General features: G+C 36.7%; 1 protein-coding gene across 2 annotated transcripts in view; it reads right to left on the reverse strand.

Annotated features, from left to right (window-relative positions):
- Nucleotides 1-739: 739 nt before the first annotated feature.
- Nucleotides 740-26,970, reverse strand: part of GALNT1 (polypeptide N-acetylgalactosaminyltransferase 1) — a 43,475-nt gene continuing 17,244 nt past the window's right edge. For both annotated transcript variants that reach the window (XM_062513898.1, XM_062513970.1), the window contains exons 3-11: nt 23,804-23,970; nt 17,893-18,100; nt 16,244-16,414; nt 14,661-14,778; nt 13,518-13,698; nt 6,361-6,500; nt 5,280-5,378; nt 4,373-4,507; nt 740-2,131 (exon numbers count right to left, since the gene is read on the reverse strand). In XM_062513898.1, the coding sequence (XP_062369882.1) occupies nt 1,985-2,131; nt 4,373-4,507; nt 5,280-5,378; nt 6,361-6,500; nt 13,518-13,698; nt 14,661-14,778; nt 16,244-16,414; nt 17,893-18,100; nt 23,804-23,970 (1,366 nt within the window). In that variant the 3' untranslated portion in view covers nt 740-1,984. The remainder of the gene's footprint in view (nt 2,132-4,372; nt 4,508-5,279; nt 5,379-6,360; nt 6,501-13,517; nt 13,699-14,660; nt 14,779-16,243; nt 16,415-17,892; nt 18,101-23,803; nt 23,971-26,970) is intronic.

Here is a 26,970-nt window from a genome sequence, read left to right on the forward strand (position 1 = left end):
CCACATTCTTAGGCACCACCACACACACATGCCCTAACAACTGCTAGTTTGCTAAAATAAAAAAAAAAAGACACCCACCTTGTCCTCTTCATTGACCATAAGAAAGGAATAAGTCTTCTCATATTTCTCACATAACCATTAAGATGGACTTTTCCCTTTTCTTTAAGTCATCTTGGCACTTCAATATATTTATCATAATTTACTTTCATAAATCCACTTCAATCTCATAAGATTTGCAGGGCTATCCAAATAAAGGGGTCAATAAAAGATAGCTAGATATCTGGGTGTTTTATGTAATATTAAACCCACATTTTCTCATCCCATATATTTTTAAAGTAGCAATGTAATAGTACAATTTGTTAACCTTTCCCCTGCTTTCTTTATGGAAACTCTTGTGTACTGCTGCAGAAATAATGGAAATAACACTGACAACAGCAACTTGGGATAGCAAATCTAAAATGGCCTTAACAGCCAAATATAATTTCACACGGCTTTTACATGAGTCTAGGTTTAATTTGCTTTACAGGACAGTTGGCCAAACAATGACATTTATCATAAAAATATCCTCTCCATTAAGCAAATCTCATTTTTCTTTCCAAAAGAAAATTCAATATATACTCTGAGCATCGAGTGGCTCATTTTCAAGATCAGCCCACACAAAGTTTTCTTAACAAAACAAAGCAATTCAGTTAAAAAATGCAGACCAATGTAATGACATAGTCATATTGCTTTTGGCTATGTTAACTTTAAAAACCATGCCAATTTCACTATTTTTCTTTAGGTTTTATTAGAAAAAAGCAGCAGATCAACATTACAATTCAGAATCTAATCTAAATATGCACTTGACAATGAAGCACATCTGAATATGAAGTGAAAAAGGATTCCAGAAAACCTTCAGTTTTGCCAATCTTTTTCAACCCAAATCATGTGTCTTTTCTTCTGGCTTTCTGATGACTGAAATCAAACAAGGAAAAAAAGATTTATTGCTATGAAAACAAAATTGTAGTACAGTAGTACAAGTCTTGGGCGCTAAAGCATACTGAAGTTAATTTAATTTCAAAGTGTACTTAAATCTTTTGTTTGGCCATGAAAGTCCATAAGCTGACTGACCAAAGTATAAATTGAAATGGCAGGTCTGGGAAAAAAAAAAAACCAAAAAAAGTTAGACAGCATGTTAACCTCCAGTTTTCAGACAGTAATAAAAAGATACAATTCCAACAGCCAAGAAATTAAAATTAAAAGAAAAGTGGATCAGACATTCAAGACCTCAGTTTATTCTTATCCTCATTTTGTTTGCGCCCAAAATAATTTTAGACTCACCAGGAAAATAAAAAGGTATTTATGGACTATCACACAATTGAAAAAGAGAAACAATTGCCTTTTGACTTGGTTATTTTCCCCCACTGAGGTATAAAATCTACATATAAATTTGATACTTCACTATAACAAATTGTACTTTTCATAGTTTTGATTTAGTTTCACTAAACCCTGTTTACTTTTTGCTTTTAAACCACAGAATTCTCATGTCATGATACTGAATCTGGTTTCCAGCTCTCTCTTTTATTTATTTGTGGATCTATATTTAGTAGTCTGGTTACCACTGCTAACCAGGAAAAAAAGAATTCTTGAAACTTTCTTCATTACAACAGCACTTTCAGCAGAGGTTACTGATGTGCAAGCAAACTAAAACGATATGTAGCTCTTCAGAGAGACTATTTCATTGATTATGTTTCCACTGTCCAAAGGTTCTCTAAATTATTTGCTGGAAGAAACTCTTTCGATCTTGTAAACATCAGTGGGCACAGTTTCACTGCTAAATGTGGTAGTTTCACATCCTTGTACAGGAAGGCTGGTTCACAGATACTGAGAAGCTGCAGGAACTGTGGATTCTGCCGAGCAGAAGTTTCTTCTGTTGCTACTTAACAGCGTAGCCAAAGTATCAGCCGAGGTAGCCCAGTCAATCCTTGCTTTTCTTTAGAACCTCTCAGAATATTTCTGGAAGGGTGACATTGCGGAGCAGCCACTGCTGGGAGCGGCTGCCGGTGCAGTCTCTGATGCTGGGTACCTGGCTGTCCTCTTCAGTGGCTTTGTCCAGGCACTGGTTACTGTTCACATGCAACAGGGTTAATTTCTTGAAGAAAAAATAAAAAGAAATTAGCTTTATAAAAATCACCAGGCATAAGGTAACAAAAAATTTCTAGTTGGCATCAAAACTTTTCCACAGGTAAGTAGGAACTAGACAAGACCCTGTGGTTATTGACTGCAGATCCCAATCCTAATAAACACTTAAATATGCTATATGACATTGTAGATACTAAAAGCAGTGCTTTATGAAAAACAAAATAGTCTTAACTTGTAAATTATGTTTTTTGTCAAGCAACATCCATCATTCTTTAAATAGGGCTGTACAGCTAGGGATCTTTGAAGAGTTAGAAATGACAGGTCATATGATTTACAAGATTACAAATTACAAGATATATAACTTCAGTTATTAGTTATGATAGCAGCTTTTATCAGATCAGAATGAACACATTGAAAATGTTTTCAAAAGTACTTTTTCTTCCTCAGCTGGGGACACAATACTGACCTTACACTATGTATTTTCCAGCACTTTTGGGGCTCTTCTTTAAAAGTATGCTCTTTTATGAAAAGTATGTGCAACTTCACGTAAGTGTATACCTTTTGCAATACCTACTAATCTCACTTGTGCAAGCTTTGGTAAACCACTCTGTCTACACCTCAGCACTACCCTCATGGAGAAGGGATCCTCAGAAGTTGCATTTCCTGCCACTGTACTACGGATACTCCTCAGTGCACCAACTTGCCCGTGGTACCACAGGCTTACTGCCCACATTTCTTTTCTCATTCAGCAGCTCAGCCAGCACACTCGAATGATTGAGAAGTCGTGGCCTTGTGTGCACAAGCAGCAAAGGGTAATAAAAAAAAAAAAATCAAATTCAAAAACTTGAGCATGTCAAACTCCTGCACTCATGGAGGTGCTGAAGAATGAAGGAGGGAATTGAACAGAGGCAGAAAGAAAAAAAAAAAACAACACAGGAATTTAAAAAAAAAATCACTCAGCTATGTGGGCAGGAGTTCTTTTTAAGTGTCCTATAACTTTTTTTGGTGCTTTACTAGGCAGCTTTCAGTTATGTTCCAAAGAACATGCCTGGATTTTCTGCTGACAAAATAAAGAGAAAAACCACATATAACCAAATTTATGGCTGAGGATCAACAGAGGGGAAGTCTATGACAATCACTGCAAGACAGATCATTGCAATTAAGTGTCTGAAGATGCATTTTTCTTATCACTGATAAGGTAGAAGCCTAATGAAAAGCACTTGCTCTTTGGCAAGTCACTGTAGGTGGTAATATTATTCATATTATTTGCTTAAGTCAGGCAGACTAACTACATTAAAACCAAGAATGAATGGTTCCCAAGACTAATTTAATCCTGCAAGTGCTCAGCTTTCTTTAGTGTCCTATCAACAGTTGCTAGCTACGTGCAGAAATCCTAGCATGGATCCACTGTCTTCCACATAAACTGCCATCCTAATCACAAAATCATCATTCACACATACTTGCTCATGGTCTAAAAGGCTGCAGGCTTTGTTAACACCTCAGCTACTGAAGTCGATAGCAAGTGTATTTAGAAATAACCCTCACCTTGCTTTTTAATTAGTAGAATGACTTTTTAGTAGCTAAATATCTGAAAGTTCTTTTAAAAAATAGTCATTGCAAATACTGGCAAGATTCTTCATCCACAAATTGTCTCACAACTGTCTTTTGTAATAACCAATTTTAAATTAACAAGCTTGAGAACTGCTTTTTTCCTAACCATTTGTGAAGAAAGAGCATGATTTAAATAAAGGTGTTTTAAGCATCTATACCTTAGACATAATATGATTAGAAATGTAAAATCATCTCTGTAAGTTTGCAACGCTTATTTTTTAACTAGAGAAGTATTTCCTTTTAACTTTGTGCAAGACAAGACACCAACTGCTACATTTGTCACCACATCATTACTCTTATTTTTTATAAGTCCAATAGATACCTGGAATACTTCCCCACTTTTGATCTGATTCTAACACAACACTACACTGTCAAACAATATTTCTCCAGAGGGTCCCTAAGCACATGCAAGATGTTCTTCCAAAAGCTCCCCAAAAAATCACCAGGCAGTTTATTAAATCAACACAGATGCCCACTGTGTGACTACACAGTGAATTATTAACAGAGAGATCATAATCCTGACTTTGTTTCCTGTTTTGTCTGCTCAGCAGTGGCCCCACACTGGAATATGTTGCTCTGTAGGCTCATGTAAAAGGCAAAGTTGCCTCATTTTGCAGTCAAAAGTCATTAGAAGACTTACCACTGGATCATATTCCCAAAGCTGATTTCCTTTTAGATGGTGGCACTTGAGCATTGTTACTGGGCCATTAAGTTTGGATACATCTAAACACAAGTCATCTGTTCGAATTTCTTTGTTGGCAGTATATGAGAAAACCTACACAGAAAAAGAATGAGAGGAACTGAAAAAGAACCGCTTCAACTGAAAGATTCCTGGAGTGAGGGGAAAGGGGAACATTTGTGCATTACTTTATTTATTCCCACATTTTCTTTTTCTTTAGCTTTCTGTTCCCTTCATAATAGCAAGGCATAGAAAGATTTTTAATTTTTTTCTTTTTCTTTTTTTGCAGTGGGTGAAACAAATATAAACACAATCACAAGCTGTTCAGTAAAAAAAGACTTTTTTTGAATTGAAGATTGCTTAGGTAATCTCTGTTTATGTGAATTTATCAAGAATCATTAAGAAAGTAGAACAAAAAAAGCAGATGAAAATTAAATCCCACAACTGACACCCAGAAAAAGATGCATTAAAAAGACATTATAATATAAAAATATATAATAATTTCAGGCACGGACATGTTTATTTTTCTTTTTTTAAAAGTAACAATGCCAATCAGGAGTTCTAAGCAGAATGCATTTCCAAAGAACCTACAGGAAGTCTAGCTCCTAGCAGTATTTTCCTCCCATAATTTTGTTTTTGACTTTAAACTAGATCTAAAATATAGTGCAATCAGGCCTGAAAAACATACAAGCAGAAACAACCACCAAATCTTCTCTTGCATTTCCCTCTCACAGACATTTTCTTTAATGAGGGTTTCCTAAGTACATTTTGAAGATAACTACTGAAAACACCTAAGAAATGTCCCAATGAGCAGTAGTGTCTCAAATAACTCAATAAACTAAGAAAATTCCTTTTGAAAAATTGTCACCTGATTGCCACCCATTCCATGGCAGTTAAAGATTCCAACTTTCTCATTTTCTTTTCTTGCCATGTTATCCAGACATTGATTAGTCTCCACATTTCTTATCTAGGAGGGAAAGAGCACATCACCAAAGGTTGATATTTTTGTGAGAGAATTTGGTCCACATCAAACCACAGTGGCACCAGTTCTCTCCATACACCAGAGGTTACGTAAAATAAATGACCCATATTAGCCATGAGGCATCACTGCCCAAGACTCAAACTCTCAAGCAATGTTCAAGCTACAGGTTACAGAAGCATGATTGTTTCTTTGCTTTCTTTGGGGGATCCTTCCACCTTGGGGGCACTTTTTGCTCAAAGACTCAGCTACAACAGAATGGACACAATTGAGTCTGCAGCCCAAAACCTTCAAAAGTATTAATCCCTATATCACTATATAATAAGCAGGGAAGTCTCTTGATAGTCATGAAGAAGCACACTCTGCTATAAGAGTTTCTTTTAAAATCAAACGGTAGAAAATCACTCTACAGAAAACTTGATATTTAGTTCAACTTGACTTGTAGAGGAGAGGATGCCTACTTATTTAGGACAGCATCATCTGTACTGTTTCTACACTTTAAAAGGTTTAAGAAAAAAGAGTAATGCCCAGCAAGGCTTAGGGGTCGCTAGAATTTGGTGGTCACTGGTGAGGGTTCTGGGGGTAAAGTCCAGAACAGCTTTTAGGCAGAGACCTTGCTTGACCTAGTATAGCTTTCAAGCAAAAGTTCACTCGAACTCTGTGTAGAGAACCCTATATAGAAAGTTATGCACAGCTACATTTCTGAAGGAATATTTCTAAAGCCATTTATATGGCAGTTTGTACTGTAGTAGAAAAAAGGAAAACATTCAAATTATGGTAATGTATACCGAAGTTCAGTTGTGTGCCCCACTGATAAGTCAGATTTGTCCTTCTACACATGACAGAAACAAAGGTACAAGATACTTGAACTTTGCTGGAGACAACTTGCTTGCACAACTCAGTCCAAAACGCAACTTGCTGCACAATGTGCATTACATAGGGAAGACTAATATGAAAGATAAAATCTTACCTCTCCCAGAGAAAAGTAGTGGCGTGGAATTTGGGAATCAGGATAAACATTCTCCAGGTACCAGGAGAAAGGCTTGCACTGGAGCTTGCGCCTTAGCCCAAGTCGTGATGATATGTCCCCATAATCAACTTTAGTAACTCCTGAAAATAAAACAAAGTTGTATTCAATGGCTGACAACAAATACCATTACTTCCACTTCATAAGAAAACCCATCAGTATACTTCCATGAAAGGTTTTCTCTTTAAAAAGCCACCTCTATACAAAGGGGTTTTTGCTTAATATAGAATTATGTTGTTTATACTCAGAGAGAACATGTCTGTCAAGACCTGTGACTTCTTTTTCCACAACAGACAGAATCGCTACACCTGGGCTGTGCATCACAATTTCTTACCAAAAGTTTGTGGAACAACTTGAATGTAATTGCTTGCTAAGTTAATAGAGGAGAAAGGCTGAAACCTTTTTAGTCACTGATGCCATTCTATCCCCCAGTGGTAACTGGAGTGTGTATCTATGCAGCATAACACAGCAGTCTTCTTCTGTGGAGCAAGCAGAATTCCAATTTAATTTATTTCTGTAAGCCAGGTACCACCTGCTGGACTCTTCATCATCTATCTAACTGCACAAAGAAGCAGGCATAAAGCAGCCTTCATACAGAGCACTAAACCTTAAATAATTCAGCATTTGTTCAATATAACCGCAGCATTTGCAGGAAGTATGTTCACCATTATGACTGTTATCATTTTTTCGTGGTAGTTTGCTTGCCTTTTTATTCCTTTGCTCCTCATTTATCAAAGTGCTCCTTCTTCCTGTATCTTTCCACTCCTTTATGGTTGCTTTAATTCCTTTTGAAAACTAATTTGTGCGAGTCCCATCTGCAGATGGGTTGAGGATGTTGTGCATGAACAGTAGATATTTTTGCTTCACCCAAATTCAGAACTATCATAATTAATATTCCAATAATAATAGTAGGATAATTTCTACTTTTTAAGCATCATGTCTTTTTTTCTATTTCCCACACCACACTCCATATCACAGAGGTCAAATGCAGTACACTACCAAAAAACCCAAGTTAAAAAAAAAAAAATCAAAAACTGGCTCCAGCAATTTAAATTCTCCTAACAGACTACCAGTATGGCTCAGCTGGCCACCATGCTACAGATCTCCAGGTGCACATATTTTTCAGAAATCCCTCCACTTGGAGGACTATGAGTTACCTCTAAAATTCTTGACCTTGGAAAGAGTTTGAGACATTTCTGAGCTGGCATATTGTGTATTAAATGGACTTGCCAGCAGATGGTGTCTTTCTACTCAAGTGAGACAAGATAATTGGTTCAAACTTTAGCTAACTGTCTCTAAATGCCAACGTAAAACACAATTTAAATATTCCAGAAAGAATAAAAAAATGTTTTCCAGGTTTTAGTCCTTTTTTTTTTTGTTTGCTTTTTTTTTTTAATTAAACACTTTATCATAAAAAGTATATTGGAAAACTGTACCGGTAAGGGAATGAAAGCAAAGGAAATCTTGTTTGTACAGAATCTCAGAAAACTTCTGTCTGGGCTTTCAAGTCACAAAAGAAATCCCAGAACCAAGAAATACAAGACAAATTAAAAAACAAACAAACAGACAAACAAAACCCCCACAGAACAAAAACCCAAACCAAAAACCAAAAACCAACCAAACAACACAGCCACAGAATGCTGCTCTATCTTCATGAAAGCAAATATTTGCTCTACAAGAAAAGCAACACTCTGTCAAAAGCTAATGCAAGAACAGAAAGGCTCTGACCACAGCTAAGTACTGGATTTTTCATTTTTCAGTGATGAAAAAGCAGCTGATGCAACACTCAAAACATACTCACTCACATGTTACCCTGACCTCCTGCAAACAGCACTGTTAAGGCTTCATCACATCACTGAATGGCAATAAGAATTGAATTCACATCCATAAATAATTAAATGTAAAGTGAGACTTAACAGCATAGAAGCAAGCTGTTTCTTAAAGTAGTTTTAATGTCACCACACACACACAAAAAAATTTGCCAGCTGATTTTTCTCTGTTATGTTGTATTCCATTAAACCATTTTTATTCCGAAAGGTTTTTTAAAAATCCTCTCTGAAGTCCGGTCTGCACCAAACCATGAACAAAGACTACAGTTGGCAGCAGGTTAGCAGATGGACCCAAGAGCAGAACAGGTGGAGCTGCCTTAGGGGTGTCCTCCAGTAAGGCTGAATTATTCTGTTTCCAAGATTTCTGGTACCTTATTGATTTTACTCTAAACCAGCTTGAGTATTTCTAACCAGTGCAGTCTCAGTTACTTATGGGGAATTTCTTTTGGAGGGAAAAAGAATGGAAGAAAACAAGGAAAACTGCAGCAAAAGTTAAATCATTATTTCTTCCATAGACCAGTAAAATGTATATGTATATCTACAAAAGTGGCATATAAGCTTCTAGGGGGTTTTGGACATTCTTTCAAAGGGTCAGCTAAAAAAACAAAAGAAAAATAAAACTGCAAAACACAAATTAGATCAGATTTCCTCTGAGGAAACAATTATCCCATATTCCAAAGGTATGTGCATCGTGAAAAAAACAGTCATGTCCACTTGTCTTTTCAAACTTTTGGACAATTAACCAAAAAAAAAAAAATAACAAAATAGGAAAGAATCATATAACCTCCCAAACCAGGATGGTTTGGGTTCTAAGGGACTTCAGGATCATCTCATTCAAACCCCTCTGCCATGGGCAGGGACACCTTCCTCCATACCAGGCTGCTCAGAGATGCATCTAACCTGACCTGGAACATTTTCAGGGATGGGGCATCCACATCACAAAAATCAGAAATGGTATTTAAGAAACCTTGCTACTGTTGTCTTTGTTTGACCAGAACTATACTTTTCCTCAACCTCTCAGTCCCCAACATTTAAAAGTTTGGGCTTCTCTGATGATTCTATTTGTCACTCAGCTTGCTGTTAGCTGTGGGACAATCACATGCTTTTTTTCCACATACATGCTCAAAGACATACACAAAATATAAATATTGGTAATGCAAAAAACATCTACTTAAAAATCATAACCACACCAGCACCAGCCATGTTGCAACAGTTGTGCCATCCTCAAAATTTCAAGAGCTGAAGATTTCCTTGTCCAAGCTTAATGTGTGGCAATATATTTATGCTAAACTCCTTTGAATAAAAAATAGCATGTTGTTATTATCATGATTATAAATTTCTCAGTCATTTTCAAAAGCAGAGTATGAAAACTGTTTCATCTAAATCCAGGCTTCTGATAAAAATAATCTAACTTGTTTTTACGTAGTATTATGAAACTCCAAAAGCAATAATAATTTAAAATCAATTCGAATAGCTACATTCTTTGCATTCCAAATTAATGCTAATAGGGAGTAGTAGCTGAACATAAAAGCACCTGGAAACATTTAGTATGTGCTTTGAACATAGGCTTAGCTACACTGCAAGATGTGGACTCGGTCCCTCCTCTGTCCTTCCTATCAATCATAAATAATGTTTGCCATTTCCAGTCTCTACACACTGAACCTTGACCTACTGTGCCTGGCTAGAGACCAGGGAATGCAGTGATTAGAAGCAAGGCCTGCGGATCCACCTTTCAGGATTACACACCCCTGTCTCTGTCTAGATGACTCCTGCTTAGGTTAATTCCACAGGGCTGTCTTTTCAGGCTTTCTGCCTGCCCATTTAGTCCCAGGACAATACACCTGCTGGGTACATTCCAAAACATAACTCAGAATATACCCTTTGGAGCAAAGCTGACCAGCTTAATGCTTTGCAGCTACTGCTGCCAAAGGGGCAGCATTCCCTTGCTCACCTTCAGATTCCTGGTGCACCTCCTGTGCTGACACAGATTCTAACTTAACCCCAGGGAGTCAGACCACAGGACAAACAACCCTTGCAAATGCAGCAAGTCACAGCAGCAGCTGATGCAGATGAAGAATCAGCAAGTGAGGGGAAGTGAAGCCCTATCACCTGCCATACTAACACACCTGCCATGAAAAGCAAGGCACTCCCCTCACAGCAAACTGTGAGACGGCCATCACCATCTCCTGAAGCCTCCTCATCTTGGACAACAGAGTCCTAATCTTTTAGCCTGGAGAAAGTGATGAATGACCAGTACTAGAAATAAAGAAGTGGCAGAGTCCACAGAAAGAACATCTGGAGCCAGGAAACAGATTATTCACATGCTGAATTTGTTTTCTGAAAGCCAAAGAGAAAATGGTCTGGGAAATGGGGCCCTGGTGTAACACATGACTGTGAGGAAAGTTAGCAGCTAATGAGAAATGCCTGCAGCCAGTGCCTGTGCTGCTGGGGAGAAGAGCTGCTGCCTGCAAAGAGGCAGGCTTGGTTCTTAGTTCTGCCCAACCTCCATCTGTACCTAACCACTCCTAAGCAGAGGGATGCCTTCTAAAATGCACACAAGCTTAAAGCAGACAAGTAGCAGTTTCTACTGGGCTACACTTATAAAAGAAGGAAAGGATTACAGGCTTACTTTTAAAAAGGGCAGCTTTCCATTTAACTACATTACATCAATAGTAAAAAGTCTCTTGAGTTCCCATCATGCAAGCAGCAAGACTTCTTTACCCAGACAACACAGATTACATGAAGTGGGAAAGCTACCTGAGAATCTTACATTTGTTCTCCTGGATGAATCCCTCAGTGATTCACTATCTTAGGGGAACAGAAAAGAAAACATAAAAGAAGAAACAAGTGTCTTGTTAGCTAGGCTCAGTGGTACTTGTCAGTATATTATCTCCTTCAAAATCCAATTTTTTGCATCCATATCAACTAGTGAGAAAAATCCTGGGTGCACAGAGAATTGCTTGTTTTCCTCATTCACCCAAGGCTTGCAAACCAGCATCAGCCTCAGAATCCTCACCTCGCTCCTTGCAAGGACTTGTGACACTGCCACAGTAATACTGAAAGTACACATTTGCACTAACAGTTTCACAGGCTGCACACTGTTCTGCCTGAGGATTACTACACCAGCATTCTGTAAGAACTATACATTTAAATTTTTATATTAGAAGGATACCTGGAAAAGCTAAGTGAGCCAAGCTAGCAGAGACTCACTGAGTTGCACAACCAATGCTCACAACCAGTGCTCACAAGAGACTTACTGAAACCCTGTACAGATGCTATTTGTTGTCAGTGGGTAAAATCACAGTCTCAGCTAAGACTGGAGACATCAGAATTACAAGAATAAGGTGTATGCGAACTTCCCAAAATAACAGTACTTGTTCGTTAACATATACTATCACAACTTATGTGGATTTGGGACATATGAGTGGCTCTGAGTAGATTTGTGTGTTCATTGGTTTTCATCAGAGCTAAAGAATGACCCACAGTACTGGGCATTCTCCTCACAGCCCCAGGCAACAAATCAATTTCAGAATAACCCAACTTACTCAGATACAATATTATCCTACTCTCTAGCCACTTGAAAACTCTGGCATCGAACTTCAGTGCATGGTCAATACAGTCACAGGGACACAAACAAGAGTGTGACAGGAGGCAGGTGCAGATGCTCCATGAGAAGCTTGGTTAGAGCACATCCCTATCCAGCAATCACTCAGGCCATTAGCATACAAATCATGCAGACATGCTTCTTTTGAAAGGAAAGAAAATATACAGAGCAGTTACAGATAATTTCTTAACTTACTTTCACAATTTCAGAATTTTTACCTTCTTTGGAGAATGCATGCACATTCTACAATACTTCAGTGCTATGAAAGTCCTATTAAAAAACCCAATCCTACCAAATTCAAGGAGTGTAATTCCTTTTGTAGCTTACACTTACTGCACAAACTGGAAGGAATATAGAGGTGATATATAATGTAACAGAGCCTTATCATGGCTTATCAGTAATTTACATTTTTAAAAGAATTTGGTTCTTTTTTGCAATTAAGTCTTCCTGCAACTTCTTATATTTTAAAATCCAGCTTGACATGGATGCATAAGAGCAATCTTAACCAAAAAAGACTGCACCTATTTATATACAACTTTTCTGAATATTTATGAATGTTCATGTTTGAATTCATAATGCTGTATTAATTACACAACAATACAAAATTACAATAACAAGAAGCTGTCAGCTCCTGATTTCACCTAAAAAGCTTTGAATAGTAGCAAGACTTTTTTTAAAGTCTTACACAGTCTCATTTGAGTAAAGCATTCTTTTAAGACAAAACCACCATAAATCTGCACTGTCAGTTGCTCTCACAAGCATCTATAAAACACATATTCTAAATCTGACACTGTTCAGACTCATATTACATTGTATTACAGCTTTTAAATGTCAAGAGTAATGTAGGTTTAATAAGCAGGTCATAATGAAATACTAGTTTCAAAGAAATTTCTTTGGAAAAGCAGATGTGGAATATAAAACCACCACTTAGTACATAAAGTCTAATAGTACAAGTATTTAGAAAGGTTGGCTGTTGCTACCTGTAGTTTCTTTGTCTTTTTATATAACAGTAAAAATAAAATTGAAAGTAATAATTCAATATTTCCCAGGCTTCCTCTCATTCTCCTAGGTTTTTTTTTCAGAAAATATGAGTTCATGTGAAAATTTCATATTTTACATCCTCTTGTTTTGCTAACACTCACATAAAGAAACATAATAAATATCATCAGAGTCAATTATATTGGCAACTTGCCCATATACTCTAGGTAGCAAAGAACAAATTCTACCAAGACAGAAGATATTAACTTTTGCCACTCCTACTTCTGGGTTTCACTTAAATAATTTCTGATGCATTCAATGTGGAACTTTCAACATGAAAGCCAGAGCCCAAAATTCAGCACATTACAATATGACTTTGGATGGCTAATTTCCAGTATTACAGCTGAGCTCTTTGATGTTCCACTGAGCTTCAATTCTATTGCACTAGAAGCTCATTCATAAATCATGCTCATGTTAAAAAGCAAGCAAACTAAAACCCCTTCAGGGCACAACTCTGGCTAAAAAATTTATTTTTCATTTAGACCTTACTTTTTGTACACCTTTAAAAGAGTTCTGTCTTACCAAACTTCAAAGCAATAACATTTTTATATAAATACTCACGTCATTTCCCAGTAGTAGCAACATTTTAATTCTTAATAAGTATTTCTCATAAGCAAATACCTGCTCACCTGGGGAAATAATATAGAAAAAGTTTTTGAATTCATCCATCCAGACTTCTGCGAGCCGCCTGTTATTTTTGTTGATTATCTGCCCTGTACCTCCTGGGAAAGTGTATGGTGTTGCTTTTCTGAACACGTGCCCAACATGTGAACAAGTTACAATTTCCAAAGTGCCACCACACTGCCAGATCTGGAAGCAATAGAACAATTATTGCATAGTTACAAACTGCTAAAAGAAGTTCTAAAACATTAATCAGTTGCTTCAGTTCAAGGTGAGGAAAAAACATTAGCTGAGGTCTAGAACAAATGCATACTGCACGGAAGAGAACTGCATGCTTTTTCCTGCTCAACTGCTAAAGATGCTCACAAGCCCAAGCAAGGCAGCATATGAAAGTACTTCAGCCCCCAGAGCAATACCACATCACCCAGACATTACTCTAAAGGATGGGGCAAGCTGACCACAAAGGAAGGAAAAGGCTCACATGAATCACAGGAACTAACAGGTGTCTAAAATAGTCCATTATAAAAGAGAACTACCATGTAAAAGAACCCATACACTTCCCAAGTCTCTGAAAATACTTTCAGTTTTAACTTGGACCTTGAAAAATGGCAGATTCAGAAAGCTGAAGTACTTCAGAAGAAACCCCACCTACACACTTTTTGCTAATAACTAAAATGAAAGGAAATGGTGCTATTTAGTAGGAACAAAAATGAGAATAAGACTGGTTAAGTCCACAACCAAATGAACACATTAAATCATTGTGTTATTAAGGAGCAAGAAGAAAGGCTTTGTAACAGAGGTGCTCACATTTCACTGGCACATTAAACGATGCACTGGCGACATCGCCTGTAACTGATGCTTCCCCAACAGCTTTTCTACCTGAATTCCTTTTAACACAAACACTCATTCTTCAGAATAATCATGCTAATCTTTTAATCACAAAGCTCTACCAACAATTCACCATTCACTTTTTACTGACAGATACAGTCTTTGTGTATCTCTGCTGGAGGAACTTAACAGGGAAAGGAAGTGCCAGCTGCAGCAGAAGAGGACACTGGTGCAGGTGGCAAATCTGTGTTTTACAGGACTCCAGATGCACTGTCCTGATTAATAAATTAATGATTAATGAAGCACTGCAGATTTTTACCTACCCTGAAGGAAATTTCTAAGTTTTCTCCACCCCAAATATCCATTCCAGCATCATATGTTCCAATTTCCTGAAAGTAATCTCTGTCTATTGAAAAAAGGCCTCCTGCCATTGTAGGTGTCCTGGGGGGAAGAAAAAAAAAATCACATCAGTCACTATAAAAACATACTTGGGTAAATTTCACACTTACACTGAAAAAATAGCTGTTTATTGCCTAAGTTCCTAACACATTCCTTCTCAGTAAGCTTCCCTTCAAACTATGTTACTGTTTGTGTACTTGCTAGCTCAAATTTTTCCAGATATGGAATTAGGTAGTGGCAGTTCTCCTTATTTTCTCACTTCAAACTGGTGTCTGGATAGAGTAACAGTCCCTAGAAAGCTGCTGTCATTCCTGAGAAAGATTTTTGCCTCCAATGCTAACTCCTAAAAAAGATAATAGCTTCACACCAAAAAAATGATACTTCAGGCTACTGTTCTTGAAACAGTTTTGGGAAGTCATTAAACAGCCTGTTTGCTTTCACTTTTATTGCTTCATACAAGAAAATTGTACAGTCAGGGTTACAACCAGATTTTCCTTGCAGATTCTCTATTGGTACAAAAAAATAAAACTTGGCTAGTAGTTTCTCAGAGCTTTAGAAACATCTCCCATTGAACATTGGAACTTTTTTAGATAACAAGTATACAGTAAATTAATTACATGTTTGGCCAATGACATAACTTTGTAGTTCAATTATTTACACTTTTAGCATAAATTATTTTCTATCACTAGCTATTTTCCTGAAATGTTTAGGGCTTTTTCTGGAAGACATATAAAATACAAGCTAGCTCACAAGCTAACTAAAAACTTATATGTCTTTTCCTCCACCATAAAGAAACAGAGGGAAGAGAAGATTACAATTAGCCACACCCTGAGAAGACCTCCTAATTTCTTAAACTAAAGACAAACAAAAACCAGCTAAGGCCAGATCCTGAACTTTACTCTAAGTAAACAATGCCCAGTTTTCAGAAAAGTAAGGACAGAAAATGTACATTTGTAATTGTTAAAAGGTACACATTGCACACAAGCTATCTTTCTCACTACCTTTCTCATGAAACTACATGACATCCAAGCATAAATTCACCTCCCACCCCCAATTTTAAGACTTAAAGTTTGCATATAAATGCACATACACAAATATAAATATACACATGCATATACCAAAAATAAATGCATATTTATGAAATACAGTTCACTTTGTTATAATAAAAGATAAAAGTAATTCAATTAAAAAACTAGAAAAAGCTTTGTTAAAAACCTGTGCATTATTAGAAGTGCTATTTGAAAAAGTAATTCTACAGTAATTAACATAGAACTGAAAAATATTTCCAAAGCAACAAAGTGATTGATTCCTTTATTGCTACCAAAAGTTACCAAAAAACAACCCATGGTTCCATGCAAGAACTTCTGTGTTGTCCCTTCAGCCAGACAAAAAACGATGCTACAATGTTTGACTAAGTACTTAACAACCTTAAGTACTTACTTTCAAGTTTATCATAAAGAGCAAATATCAGACAAAGATTTCAAGCCATTTAATAATTTCTCATTACCTAACAGGGAGGGTTCGGTCTCCTTTCCGTCGATCCATCTCTCTCTGAGGAACAGGGTACCAACGAAAATTCAACTTCCAGTTGAATCCTCCATAGGTCATGTCAGAACCTGCCATGTATTCGAAGGTGTCATCACTGATTACATCAATGATGGGACACACTACTGTCCTCCTAGGAAAAGAAAACAAGTAAAATTGTTAAATTTTAAATTATTAAAATCTATTAATCAAAAGGATAAAAAAGGTGGTTTTTTTTTAAAATATTGTTTTTAACACATACAGTTGAAATTTTTATAATACCATCTCTTAACAACATTATTCAATAAATTATTAACAGGAAACATACTAAAATTCTGTCTTGCTAATTGAAAATCTCATACAATTTTAGCATAATTATTTTGGCATAAGTATTCATCCCTCTGCAGACAGAAATAATGATCCCAACTTAGTCACTGCTACACAGTGATTAGACAGAAAACAAGAGGTTCTTGTTTCCAGTTGAGCGGTCAAAGTAACTTGCCTGTTTTGAAATTAAAACTTGGATATTAACCCTGAGTAAGTATTTTTATACATCCTCAGGACTAAGAGGTGATATTAATTGTTAGCAACGTACAACTACTGCACCATAGTTGACAGAAAGCGGCCTCATTGTCCACTGTCCTGATGTTATTAATACATATTATCACAGAAACCTGTTCTAATCATCTTGCAGAAACTTAAGGAACCATGCTCAAAGCAGGCTTCCTCTCATGGGAAGCTCTGTAAAAAGATCCAGAGATTGCTTGCAACTTAATTCAAAGGACTTAAGATACTTGCACAAATTGCAACAAGGTATGTATTGTAGTCTCACAAAACCTGATTAATGATAACAAGGTTTAATTTGTCTTTGCACAGTGCTGAACAAAGATTCTTCATTAAATTGTAGCTTATTCACCATGCAACACTATATTTTGTAACATCTGATTTGAAGTGTGATCTTTATCTATAACAATAAAAAACCTAGGGATCTCTAGCACGATATTTTATTCTATTTAATAAATTGCCTACTAACAGACTAGTGCACAACTATACCTCCTGTTCAGATGTATGAATATTTTATAAAGCAGACAATTGTCTCACTTTTGTCCCCAATACAATTTCCATTGCGTATATAACATAGATCAGCATGATTCCAGTAATTATTCTAACTTTAGAAAATACATCCCAGAAGACAAAGACACAGCCCAGATTTCCACAATAAAAACCATTATGTAATAAAGAAATCACAATGAAAGCCTGAAAAGAAGCTCTTGTTCACAATGTTGGTGCTACATGAGATCCGGGCTTGACTTCTTTCTCAAGAACATCTTCCCAAATTCATGAAGAATTAGGCCAAGCTGCAAGACTGAAGGCCTCAATTTTCTCTAATTCCTCAATTTTATTCATTGCTCCTGCTATTTAACACATTATTCCATGCATCCCAATATAGACTTTGCTTGAAACCAAGTTTTACTTTTAAAAGTTTAACAAAATTAGCCTTTTCTCCTTAGACCAGTAAGAATTTATTCAGCTCTTCAGAAAGTAGATATTTGCTTGTACCATATCTTGTAATACTTGGAAAATTTCTTAATAACTGAAGAAACCAGCATGGGTGAATAGAAGGATAATTACCTGTCAGCTTTGATCCTTGCCAGCAGAGGTTCAAGCCAGCCTACTGTACATTCACAATGAGCATCTAAGAAGGTGATGACCTGGCCTTTAGAAGCAGCAGCCCCCTTTAATCTCGCTCTAATCAATCCAGAACGCTGTTCCATTCGAATCACATGAACAGGTACTTTTAATTTTTTCACATAACTCTCCAGTGGTCTTTTCAAGAAGTCTGTAAAGTATGATCAAAACAATCAAAACTGTTAGCTATGTAGTTCAGCTTTTTTTTTTTTAATGATGAGACTTGAATTAAGACATATCTCCCCTGCTCTTGTCTATCCTTTTCCCACTTTCTCAGCTAGTTTCTTCTACACTTCACAATACTCCTTTCCACATCTCCCAAGTGTTTCCCTCGATAGTACAGAAAGTTTTTTCTCCTCTTTATTTCCTCATTATAGAAAATACAAAAAGGAAGAGAGGGTAGAATGCTTACACAAAACCCAGACAGGATTCACAAGTTTTTGCGGCAGAGAAGATCTGATACTTATTTTCAAAAACATGCATAAGTGCTCTTGGACATAACACTTCTCTACCAAGGAAATACAGAAATGGTTTGACTAGCTGAATATAATGAATTGCCTCCTACAGTAATGCAACTTCCAGATAATTTCTTTGTGAGAAGTTTAAAACATAATCAAACTGATTTTTCAGTTGTACTTTCTCTAGGGTTTCCTGGCTAATATTTTCTTTATTACATTATTACTACAACACCTAAAAATATATAAAATAAGCTACATATAAATGAGAATCTGTAACACCAATGTAGCATGAATTATGAAGGACAAGTTATTCAAAATACAACAGTCCATTACCATACACCCAGAAACTCAAAATTACTTGTACTAAAACGTGCTATTGGGTTGTGATGATTGATGCCAAAGGAAGAACAAATACGTGATGGACAATGCAATGGACTGTTCAAGAAACAGACTTCTGCAATAACTCACAGTCTCTAAATGTGTAAAAAAGGCAAAATAGTCTTATTGCACAGCTACAGAATATTAGATTGGACACTCAAAGCACATGGCAGTTGAATGTTGTACTACAACAGTGCACAGCCTGTAGCAGGATTTCACATAAGGTAGAAAGTACCTCATACAAAAGTAAGTGTGACACTGGAGGGGTGGTGGGGGAAAGCTCAGCATGAACTGTTAGTAACTTTTGTAAACCTCAAGAGGCAGGGCTGACTTGAAGGTGATTATCATTCCTTACTACTTCTTCAGATGCATGAGCTCTAATTGCCTTCTCATTTTTTTTTCCTGTTCACTGCTGGACTGCCACTAAAACCCACAGAAATAAGTTCTGACATGTCTTGAGAGCTAAACCATGCTAAAAGTACATAAGTGTTTGATAAATCTAAATATTTACCTCCAGAGAAACTCAAAGCAAGTTAGTTCTTATTTTGCATTTGAACAGAGACTCAAATTAATACATGTTTCTTAGTACAATCCAAGTGTACATGTCTGAACATTTTGCAAGGCTTTTGGGGTTGAGCACAGAGATCATGACTAAGTCTGTACCAGTGTAGCTTTCCAAAGTCACTAATTTAAAAGAACTAGTATCGTGGCAATCTTCATAGCTTGAATGTATACATGATACACACAAAGAGAGCATGCAGCATTTCTCTCTATGCTCACCATCTGATCAGCAAGTCATACAAATGAACATGTTTCTTTGCACATTTCAGGTGGAGTACTGATAAGCTTTTAACGTAGTTCCATCTACTTTAAACTTAAATGAATGAATATGGGCTGTGACACTGATTCTTGAATGTAGTTACATTAACGGAACAGTAAAATTCTGGCAGGGGGAAGAGAGAAAGATTGCAACAATACAACTGCAGCCAGTCAAGAATTTGCATAGAACACTAACTTACATTACAGAAAGTCATGCTCAATATATTGCATATGAAAATCTGGAGTCCTACTAACATTGTCTCAGTAAAGGATTTAAAATTTCAAATTATCAAGTACTTTAATTTTTTTCTCTAAGAAAGTATGAGAGATGTGTGCAGTGTTTTCACTACAGAGGGAAAAAGGTTAAGAACAGTCCTTTTCCCATATTTAACCATGTCCATAAGAACATTCTTATGAACTATCACCTTGTTCAAAACTTCAGAAGGGAATATTCCCAGAAACGAAACATCATGATAGACCTCCAAGAACTGTGTCCTTAAAATATCACTAGAGCTTCAGCATAATATGCAGAAAAGATAAAGCTTGATATCTCATCCCTATAAAAGCATAGTAAATAATTCAGGCATCGAGATTTCTGAAGTTCCTTTCTTATCAGCAATTAGGGTAAAATGCTCAAATCTAAGCAGCTGTTTTCCCTCCAGAGTACCCTCTCTAAGAGCAATCAAAATCCCTTACAAATTGCTCCCTTTGTTCAAGTAACTAGCTTTTTTGATTAGTCATGCATCCAGAAACTAATAATTGTTTCTTATAAGGTAAGGCTTGATTTTTTCCCGTATAGAAAAAAAAAAAAACCTTGAATAATCTTTTAATGAATGTAATACATTTTGGCCTATAAGAAGCATCAGGATAAAGCCACAGAGATGATTTTTTTACTACAAACCTACTGGTCATACTAAATTCAATACTGAACACTGAGATGAGAAGTTTTATGCATTATAGAGTCAACTGCTTATAAGTGACCCAGGATTAGAGCTGACTAATTTTTAGCATTGCTTCATACAATTCCAACAGAGTGAGATTTGATAATATTATAAAAACCCCAAACATCTCCACAATACTTCTAATTTGGAACAATAAGATTTCATTTTGTTTCATAGGTGTAACTATAAATTTTTGTGGTGGATATTCTTTTCAAGCCTTTTCTCTATCAAAATGGTGCATAGTTTTACCTAGGACTGAGCATCTTCTGTGGAAGTAGTAGAACTAAGGAAGCCAAAAGAGCAAATATATTCACTTCAAGTCAACTAAGTGCATTAGTTGAAAAATACCCTGCCAATTCTCTTACCAAGTCACACTGATATGAATATGAGTGAAAAATTAGATTTCAAACCTTTTTGCTTTTTTAAATTAAACTACAATAAAACACAGGTTTATAATTTTAATAAGCATTTAAACATGTTTTTTCAAGAAGCATGAATATTTTTGTAAGTATTGTTAGCAGGATTTAGTTGCAGTCACATTGCTGTGACCTGTATCTCTGTAGCTAAGTTCTGTGGATGTGGTCTGTCCTGATAGAACCTGCCTACTGCACTTGGCTATTGGGTGCTGACCTATTCTGAGGTACCACCTAATTGTGATTTCTCCTGTTAACTGTTTCAAACTAGTTATCAAAGATAAATACTTAAAAACTAAAGTTGAAATTCTGATCAGTAACTAGAGAACGATGATACGGATATGTCTTGTTTCTCTCCAATGCTTTTCTTTTGGGTGTAAATAAAGGCATGCCATCATGCAAATTCCTTCCTCCAAGAGCGTGACTCTAGCAGGTACAAAGTGTGCTTCAGGCAGAATGAATGCTTATTTTATTCCAATTAAAATGACTCTGATGTTATAATTCAATATACAAGACTCAGGCTGAACATTGTCCTTTTCTGGAAAAGCACGCTGTTTGAATTCAACACAAACAGAATGCTTAAGTAGCAAACACAAACCCTCCACATCTTCAGGCATCATACTCTTCTGTTTTGTTTAATGTAAAAGCATGCTTGATGGAACCATAACAAGTTCTTGGAAAACAGAACAAAAAACACCACTCTCAGTAATTGCTGAATATAACAACAAATAAAAGATCCCTAAGTGATCTGAAATGAAAATCACAGGCTTCAAAAAGAAATGCTGGAACAGGTTCAGTAACACCACCAAAGAAAGTATGAAATGCTCTATCATTCAGCCAGGAATTAAGTTAATGTGTTTTTATTACCAAGCCCAGAAACAGAAAATTTATCTAGAAAAAGCCACACGCTTTTTTAAGTGGACTATAATTCTATGATTCATAGTGAGGACAACTTAATGCTATGTTGAAATTGATTTTTTTCTAAAACAGAAACTGAAGTGGCAAAACGTAAGTAATACAATGTCTACATATTCTAATAATAGCTTGCTCTTTATTTCTAGGTCATGCTGAAAGCTAACCTGTCACAAATAATAATTAGCACTGATTTTAATTAGTGCCAAGAACTGTTTTGACAAATAAAATGTAGAATTTTTCCATAAAGGTTAAAAAACTACAACAAATAATTACAAATTACCCACAAGTGCAAAAAGCAAAAATTTGATGTCGTGCCTTTGTAAAAGCAAAAGTTGATCATGCCTCTTATTGAATCAGAAACGTTTCTGTGGCACTTTGCACAGGCGTTTCTCTTCTGCTGCTGGTATGTAATTGCATTTAATACTTCTGTTCCTTCATCCAAATTGCACTGGAATTAGCTGAAGCACTTAGAGTTAGGTAAAAAAGGAAAAGCAAAAGCAAGTGAGAGTGGCCAAGAGAGGAGAGGAGAAGAGGCAAGTGCAAACACAAGCCTAGTCAGGAAAGCAGAGCGGTGAGAGCGCAGATGGCTGATGGGATCTGTCCTCGGCTGCTCCACACCTACCCAGCATGGGACAGGCCAGCTAATGCACCAGGCATCGTGCACACACACATAACCTGAAGGAGCAACTCAGTGGTAGAGCAAAAATCCAGTTCTGATGCTCTTCAGCTACAAAAGGTCCTGTTAACCACGGAAGGTTCCTAACCATGCCCTGTTAGCCACTGTAACCCATGCATCATGGGTCTACTTAGCACAAATCCAGAGTCCCTTGTCATACACACAGATCTTGGGCAGATCCTGTCATCTGGACAACAGTCAGACATCTTCCTCTGAAGCTGGAATTACCATAGGCAACAAAACATGGATTTTGCATCACTGGAATGAGAAACAACAGGCTGAGATGTCAGCATGCTGTAAAACACTTCTATGTCTGACACATGGGAATTCCTTCTGATACCTGCAACGGCCTACAACGGGTGACTGTCAAGAGTTTTTCTCTAGTGGCCTACTAGCCATTGGTTCCAGTAGAAAACTTTCAACATAGAAACAGAAGGGGAAAAAGGGTGGATCAATATAAAAATATAGACATGTTTTATTTAGTAAACCTATACAACCCTCCCACCTCCATTCACCAACACAAGGAAGAAAAAGTACTTCATAACCCATATCACTTAGAAATATTATAAAAAGAACAAGCCAAATATCAACTATGAACCAAAATTAAATGTTAAGTATTATACAGAATGCTATTTTCATTTCTAATATGCTGCAATTTAGAAATACTATGAAGATTAGAATCTAAATAATTTTATTATATTTTTCACCAAAAAAAATCAGCTTCAAATATTTTGCTAATTATACACTGCAAGTTTCATTCTGTAGCATGGAGTTTTCATCTGGAGCACTACTTATTAAGAAATGGAACCTCTAGCAGCACAGAAACTGAATTTTAACTTCCCATGAAATGAATAATCAAAATTGATCCCTCTAAACACCAAGCCAAACAGTGTCAGTGATAGTAAATTTAAATGTGTGCAACATTACCTTTACTATTATTCAGCAGGTGATTCAAGTATAAAACGCCCTCAAGCTGTATGAACGTGCTAAAATGCTAAATGCAAAACACTTAAACTGTAATAGAATAAACCCCCTTTGCTGCAAACTCAAAGTCCACGCTGCCAATGGAAAAGAAACCAGACAGATGAAGCTACACCAGCTTTCAGTGCAGAATGATCCATCCGTATTTCATTCATATTGCTCCCTCTGTCTTCCCCCGCCCCTGGGGCTGTTTTGCTAAGGAGGGCTAAGCCCACACCGAGTCAGTTTCTGAAATGCAAAGAGCAGCGAGTTGTGCAGGGTTGCTGTCCTTACCTCTTTCACTGGCATCATCGACCAGGACGATCTCCTCCAGCATGTGCCGCGGGGAGCGGTTTATCACGCTGTGCACGGTCCGCAGCAGCGTGCTCCACGCCTCGTTGTGGAACACGATGACAACGCTCGTCGTGGGGAGGTTGTCTGCGTACACCTTCGTCTTACACCTACAAACCAAATTAAAGTGGGTGTTCGTAAAGATCAAGCCTTCAGTTAGAGCGGCAAACCTGAGGTTTCTCACTTGAACGTCGCCGCTAACGTCTCTGATATATGGATTTTATGCAGTGTGTGACAAAGGAATGCACAGTGCACATTTTATACATGCTCAAAGTGCTATAAAGTTCATCAGATTAAATGAGAATTATACTCACTTTTCAAAGTTAGCATGGAAAATCATAGGTTTAGCTCTTCTAACAGCATATGTAGGACATTTACATAAAATATGATATACACTTCAAATAACCCCACATACGGTCAAATTTTTTAATTCTGGAATGCTGTTTTAAAACAAATTATGCCTTCATTATCTTATAAAAATCAATACACTGTACACAAAGTACCGATCACAAGTCTGAAAAAAACCCCAATTCTACTGTAAAAAATAACCACACAAATGTAAGTGTTCTCTGCACAGATCTGCACCTCCTGCATATTTAAAAATGACACAGTTACTTATGTAAGATTTGATGTTATTAATCCTTTAAGAATCAAAATTAAAGAGATATATGCAGATCTCAAACAAAAGGAAAACACCGAGGTGGAAAAAGAAATGTATTCAACAGAGCTCCATTCCAAGAAAATAGCTTTTATTAGATCCCAAATTGTTGAGTCACTTCACTGTAATGTAACCTGATCTAAATGCTACAAAAACACCTTAACAAGTATTCTAACAGCAGCAGTGTCCAAAGGCTTGAAAAGCACAGAGTGCATATCCTCTACCCTAAGTATAAAAAAGCAATGCTTAAGGAACAGCCCACAAATACAACAGGATCATGGTGTCTGCATCCAACACCATGCCAAACAGTTACACCAGGAATGCCAGCCAGAACTAGGCTCCCAACATCAACATTTTATTTGCTGGATAATTCGTTTAGTTAGAGCTCTTCTCAGAGCAGCTCTCAAAGCAAACCAGCATTTCAGCTCTGAGGTGGTGACAAAAGCCCAGTGTGCACAAGCATCTCAGAAAGGATCAGTAAGTCCAGGTACAAATTAAAAAAATACCTGGAAGGGCTTCTGTGAAATCATTTCTGAGAATTGAAGCAGTCAGATCAGGCACTATCTGCCTTCAATGCTTTACCTACTTATTATACAAATATGCCTAACTTAATTATTCATCACACTGAACTGAACATTATAAAATCTTTAGGGAAAGCTTGTTATCACTACATTATACTGATTTATTTCACATGTAAGAAAAAATTGCAAAGCATGACAACTGAAAAAGCTACTTCTTTGGTATCCCTTGAAAAATAAAATACCTTTTCACAAAAACACTGCAAATTTCAGATGAAAAATTCAATCATAAGCCAAATAATTTTATGCCCATGTTTGCCACTTGTTCAGTCTACTTTGCTACTTAAAACCCAAAATGTTTTATTCCTTCTGCTGCACTGATCCCTAGACCAGAAAATAAGTCTCTGATTGTAGACCTTGAGCTACAATAGTAATACAAATCTGCCAATTGCTCCTCTACTTTTTGGAAGAATATTTGTTAACAAGTAGAGAGAAGCCAGTTCTCTATGAAAAGCAGTAACAATGTGTCATTCACCAGGAATATCATGCTGGGATAGCCACCTGATCTACCATTGTAGTATGAAATCTCTCATCTTCAGCCTTGCCCTTTATCTTGCTTTTACAGAAGATTTTATTTTACTGAGCTCAAATCAATGAACCGATATAAACGTCAGCCAAGTGACCAGGGACTACAATGTTTATACAACATTACACTGTCTAAAGTCTAAATATATCAAAAGATTTATTGTTGCGGGGGAACTTTTTAGTTAAAAGGAAGAAGGCTTACAGGAATTTTTTGGGGACCCCCCTTCCCCACTGCAAGGCATTCCTCCTGCTCTGTTCTGCAGAAGGTGACTCTCCACCCTGCCATAATGGAATGTGTCTATTCTCACCCCCAGAGATCAGCCCTTCCTGGGGCTGCAGTTTAGGAGTGACCCTACACTGGCACTTGGTTGCTGGCTGGGTTTAACCCATGGCACTTGTTTACCAACACATAAAAGGCTGCCAGGCCCTGTAACACAGCTGTGGTTTCATAAAAAACAAAAAAAGGCTTGGCATTTTTTAATGCTATTCTTAATGAAGTGTTTGGTATAAAATTATTCTGAGAAGATTCATTGATGCAGGCAAGACAAATGAAAGGGTTGAAAGTATGAGAGGTGGTTTTTAATATTCCTTTCACCTGCGCTTCTATATATACCTTTTAGCTATATCTGTACAAATTGCTATGAATGCATACAAATAAAACCTCCTGTTTTTAATCTTGAAAACACTGGTAACTCCTTCCCCCCCAGGAATATAATGCTGCAGAACATAAGACAAATAAAATAGAACACTTGATGCCCATGATTAGACATTAGCCTTCTAAGGAAACCTCATGTTTTATTCTATTAACAAACATTTAAATTAAGAATTCTTTTTGTCTTTAATTTGAAAACAAATTACCCCAGAAAGGAGAATGTAAAATAAAGCATTAGCTTCAACCAAGTTATGCAACATTAGAAGCAGAATAAAGCCATGAGGGGTATGACACACAGGCTATGAATTAAGGACAATTTGAATTTTAATGAGCTACTAATACATTATGTTCCTTTTGTTGGATCATGCCTCAAACAGTTTTAAAATTGAGTGCTTAACATTAGGAAGGCATACCATCTCCAGTAATTTAATGAAGACTCCAAACAGCAGCTGAGAATGTCTACTCCTCATACAATGTATCATCCTTTCCTTAATCTAAAGCATTCACTATGCAAACTCTCAGCTAATGCAACTCCATATATTATTTAGATTATGGGAACTCCCCAAAAACTTCATATATTTTAAATACAGAGGCTTCTGTCCTATTACCTAAAGACACAGAAAAAGAATAGGCCAGATTATTAAAATATGGTCAGAGTGATGACATTTGTCTTCCCAAATCACTGTCACAGGTGATG

Source organism: Cinclus cinclus, chromosome 1, assembly GCF_963662255.1.
Source record: "Cinclus cinclus chromosome 1, bCinCin1.1, whole genome shotgun sequence".
NCBI lineage: Eukaryota > Metazoa > Chordata > Aves > Passeriformes > Cinclidae > Cinclus > Cinclus cinclus.